The 4,896-nt window shown below is 50.1% G+C and overlaps 1 protein-coding gene across 2 annotated transcripts in view; it reads left to right on the top strand.

Annotated features, from left to right (window-relative positions):
- The window catches only part of Polr3h (RNA polymerase III subunit H), a 23,453-nt gene that overhangs the window by 9,660 nt on the left and 8,897 nt on the right, over positions 1–4,896 (top strand). Inside the window, exons 1-2 of one of the 2 annotated variants that reach the window (XM_029531125.1) lie at positions 2,107–2,133; positions 2,366–2,490. In XM_029531125.1, coding sequence (XP_029386985.1) covers positions 2,380–2,490 — 111 coding nt within the window. In that variant the 5' untranslated portion in view covers positions 2,107–2,133; positions 2,366–2,379. Of the gene's footprint in view, positions 1–2,106; positions 2,134–2,365; positions 2,491–4,896 lie in introns of those variants that run through there. The other variant, XM_021217098.2, reaches the window with a different exon arrangement.

Genomic DNA, 4,896 nt, shown 5'->3' with positions numbered 1-4,896 from the left:
ATCCTCTGCTGCTGAGGAGCTGGAGTCTGAGTTGCCTGTGTGTTTTGTAAACCAGCCCACTATCCATGGAGCAAGGCACAGAATTAGTAAAGGGATCTCTCCTTCCTTCCTTCCTTCCTTTCTTTCTTTCTTTCTTTCTTTCTTTCTTTCTTTCTTTCTTTCTTTCTTTCTTTCTTTCTTTCTTTCTTTCACCACATAAACCATAAGCCAAAACTTCGTGCTAACAAATTGTTGAGCTGAATACTACAAAAGCGGACTGGACTGAATTCTGAAACCCTGGGTTCCACAGTCCACCGGCCTGGCCCTGCTCCAGCTTCCCATGCAGTTAATAGCTGAAGCCCTCACTCGGGCTGTGGTTTGGCTGTTTCTGTCTCCGAGGCTAAGCTGTCCAGCTCCACAGTGCCTGAGACCTCCTCACACTGACCAACTTTGCTGCCTCCTGCTGCCAGTCTGTGCCTCCTCCTTTCCAGAAGGGCCACATAACCATCCACCCAGCTCATGTGTCACTGTGTGTCATTTCCAGGATTCCATTCCCAACATCCACATGGTGGCTCACAATTCAATGTTCCTGGCAATTAGAGGTTCTCTTCTGATTCATTCTCTCTCTCTCTCTCTCTCTCTCTCTCTCTCTCTCTCTCTCTCTCACACACACACACACACACACACACACACACACATACACACAGACACACACAGAGATATGCAGGCAAAACACTTCATACACATAAAAATGTAAAACAAGTTACTTACTGATATTATGAAGATCATTGCTAATCAATTCTTATCTGTCCTGTCAGTCCCCTGAAATACTTTGTTTCTAAACAGTGGAAAGGTACACTATTGTCTTACATGTGTTATGAGACTGGGTTTCTCTGTGTAGCCCTGTTTGTCCTGCAGCTTGCTTTGTAGACCAGGCTGGCCTCAAATTCGAATTCACAGAGATCTTCCTGCCTCTGCCTCCTAACTGTTGAGGATGAAAGGTGTGTGTCATCAATGCCCAGCCCAAAATACCTTACTTTTTTCTCATTTTTTGGGGGGTGGGGGTCTGTATAGCCTTGACTATCTTGTACTCTCTTGGTAGATCAGGTTGGTCTTGAACTCTCAGAAATTCGACAGCCTCTGCCCCTCCCAAGCACTGGGATTAAAAGTGTGCAGCAAGAAATCTTTTCTTTTTTTCTTTTTTCTTTTAGACAGGATTATTCTGTTCAGCCCTGGTTGTCCAGGAACTTGCTCTGTAGACTGGGCTGGCCTCAAACTCTGAGATCAGTTTCCTTTTGCCTCCCAAGTGCTGGGATTAAAGACATGCACCATCATTGCTAGACCCCCCTTTTTCTTTTTAGAAAGAGTCTCAAAAAAAAAAAGTCTTTTGTACCCCAGGCTAGACTTGAATTCACTATGTAGCTGATATGTGGGGTTTTTGTTTGTTTGTTTGTTTTGTTTTTTGTTTTTGGCTCTCCTGGAACTCACTCTGTAGACCAGGCTGGCCTCAAACTCAGAAATCTGCCTGCCTCTGCCTCCCAAGTGCTGGGATTAAGGCGTGTGCCACCACTGCCTGGCCACAGGGCCTCATTTTGTAACTCAGGCTGGTCTTGAACTTGCAGTGATTATCCAGCCTCAACCTCCCTTGTGCTGGTGTTACAAGCGTGAGGCTGTTTCAGCTGTTTAAGCTTTGTGTGCTGAGCTTTGGTGAGTACTTCCATCAATTGCACCACTTAAAATTACTATCATCCTGGAAGGCCTGGCGACCCTTTTTTTTGCCCACTCTCTTGGGTACTTGTCTGGAGTAAAGACTATTTTAAACGTGTATTTTCAAAGGATCTCTCTGGCTGTTGTGCAAGAGAAAGACAATCAGGCTTGAAGTGCAGACTTGTCGCCTAGCAACCAGACTCTCAGGGGCCTGGGGTTGGCTTGCTTCAGGACGAGGCCCCGCCCTCTCGGCACTCCGCCCCGCCCCTCTCCTCTCACTGGCTGGAGAGTGCCAGCGGCCCCGCCCAGCTCCGTGCCCCGCCCCTCAGGGAGCCTCGCGTAGCTCTGCGACCCGCAGGGGCGGGCAGATGCTTCTTATTGGTCAGTTTTCCGGAAGCTGAGTTGATTTGGTTTGGCGAGCGCAGCGTAGCTGGAGGCTCGTGGATGGTGCGTGGTTCCCGCGCGTGGTGCGGACGGGACGGGGCCAGGGCGGCATCGGGGGTCGGGGAGCCGGCGCTCCTCCAAGGCTGGCGGGAGCGGGCCTCAGTTTCCTCCGGGAGACGAGCGTAGCATCCACAAGCGGGAGCCCAGGCCCTCCCGCGCGGCTCGGCTGCAGGTTTGGCTTGTCAGCGGCTGAGAAGGGACGGACCCCGTGCCTGACAGCCTCTCCGGTCTCCAGAGCCCCAGCGCAGGATGTTCGTGCTGGTGGAGATGGTGGACACCGTGCGCATACCCCCGTGGCAGTTTGAGCGGAAACTCAACGATTCCATTGCTGAGGAGCTGAACAAGAAATTGGCCAACAAGGTACTGGGCCCTGGGGCTGCTCGGCAGTGTCCGGACCGGTCCCACTGCTAGTCTGGCTGTCGCCATGGTTCACCCTTGGCCTTGCACACTTAACGTAACTTCATGTCAGGGTCTCTTTCCTTCGCATCCTTATAAACCAGACTTGGATGACAACGTGTACCCAAGGGAGTAAATGGGCCCGGCGAGGTAGTGCACACCCGTAATCCCAGCTTCTTGGACTAGTGAGGCTTTTGACGATCCCGGGTTCGAGGCCAGCGTGGGCAATATAGTTAGCCCCTGTCTCAAACAAATTAAAAAGCACGGAAGCTGCTGGCGGTGGTGCGTGCCTTTAATCCTGTCACTCAGGAGGCAGAAGGAGGCGGATCTCTGTGAGTTCGAGGCCAGCATGGTCTACAGAGGGAGCGCTAGAACAGCCTAGGCTACAAAGGAGAAGCCCTGCCTCAAAAAACCAAAAAAGCATCAGGATGCTGAACAGTGCTTAAATTTGCTTGACATTCTCGGAGTCAGTGGTTCGATTCTCAGTATTGCTAGAAAACAAAACGGAGAGAGTGTGTACAAAATGGGTTTGTAAAACAGAAACGGGAAAGAAAATGCCTGTTTTCTGGTTCAATTACTGTGCTGTCTTGGCCAAGTCACCCTCTCTGGGCCTCAGTTTGTGTTATCTGTGTTGCTCTCCGTGTGTGAGTAGAGGTCAGAGGATAGCGTGCTGGTCTCTGGAATTGAACTCAGCTGTCAGCTTTAGAGGGAGGCAGCTGTTCCCGCTGAGTCAGCTCATCGGCCCCTTTCTTGTATTCATTTGGTTACTGTGTTTCCCTTTCTATGACTACAGGGGCCTTCTCTGACTTGATCCTTTCACTCTCTCCAATGGGAGTCACAAGCTCTGCTCTTGTAGACAAGTGAGAAAACGAGTTGACTTGAGAGGGTCTCCTTGTAATGAGCTGGGGTAAATGCTGTGAAGGACAGGCATTCACAGAGTGGGAAACAGAAGCATTACCTAGAATGAAAGAGATTGGCGAAGCCGGGCCTCGGGAGCACTCCCAGCACTGGGGAGGCAGAGGCAGGCGGATCTCTGAGTTCGAGGCCAGCCTGGTTTACAAAGTGAGCTCCAGGACAGCCATGGCGATACAGAGAAACCCTGTCTCGAAAAACTACAAAAAGAAAGAAAGAAAGAAAGAAAGAAAGAAAGAAAGAAAGAAAGAAAGAAAGAAAGAAAGAAAGAGATTGGCGACTCCCGAGGAAAGAGCCATTGCCCTGAGAGCTGATGGTGGGGAGATGCCAAGCCGGGAAACTCTGTTTAAATGGTTGGAGCAGGTTGGGTGTAAAGAGCTGTGGAGGCAGTGCAGTTATCACATGCCAAGGTCCTGCGGCAGGAGGGGCCGTGGCATCAAAAAAGGCACAGAATCCTGGTGTAGCTGGAACAGAAATGTAGACAGAAGCCAGACCACAGAGCCCGGGAGGGCCTTATAGCCCAAGCTGTTCTTTATGGGTCAGTAGGAGGTGATCCTCTGAGAGCCAGAAAGAAAGAACAAGTTTGGCTTTATATAGGAGACAGGGAGTCTTTTTACAGGAGACTGGGACCCTAGGAGGAGGTACACACACATCTGAGGCTTGTCACAGGAGGAGAGAACTCGCAGGATCTCACTGTGCAGCCTTGGCTGGCCTGGAACTTGCTAGAGACTAGGTTGCCCTTTCAATCCCAGAGACCCATCTGCCTCTGCCACCCAGGTGCTAGGATTAAAGGTGTCACACCCAGTCTTAGTCGCTGCACTAGTGCTGTGAGGAAATACCATGACCAAGGTGACAAGAGAAAGCGTCTTACTTGGGGCTGGCTTACGGTTTCCGAGGTCTGGTCCTTCAGCACCGTGGTGGAAGCATGTTGTGTCGGCACACGTGGTGTTGGGGTAGGAGCTGGGAGCTACGTCCTCCACGAGTAACTCTAGCCTGCTGAGGGCCTTGGAAACCTTAAAGCCCACTCCCACTGACACAAGGCCATACCTCCTTCTAATCTTTCTCAAATTATGTCCCTCCCTGATGACTTAAGCATTCAAATTTATGGGCCTGTGGAGGCCACACCTAGTCAGCCATGACATCCAGGTCTTTCTTTCTATTTTTTTTTTTAAAAAACATGGATTTATTTTGAATGTGGGTGTATATACCACAGCACACATAACGTAGGTCCCGGCACAGCTCATGAGGAGAAGGCTCCCAGGATCCACCTTGACTGCTGAGCCTTTTGCAAATACCATCTCCCCTCTTAGTTTTGAGACAGCATCTCATGGGACTTGAATTCACTTTACATTCACTGTGTAACCAAAGATGGCTTTGGACTTCTTTTTTTTTTTTTTTTTTTTTTTTGGTTTTTTGAGACAGGGTTTCTCTGTGTAGCCCTGGCTGTCCTGGAACTCA

The sequence above is a fragment of the Mus pahari genome, chromosome 17 (genome assembly GCF_900095145.1).
Source record: "Mus pahari chromosome 17, PAHARI_EIJ_v1.1, whole genome shotgun sequence".
Classification (NCBI taxonomy): Eukaryota; Metazoa; Chordata; class Mammalia; order Rodentia; family Muridae; genus Mus; species Mus pahari.
The sequence above is the reverse complement of the archived record's forward strand: the minus strand, read 5'-3'. Positions and strand labels throughout refer to the sequence as shown.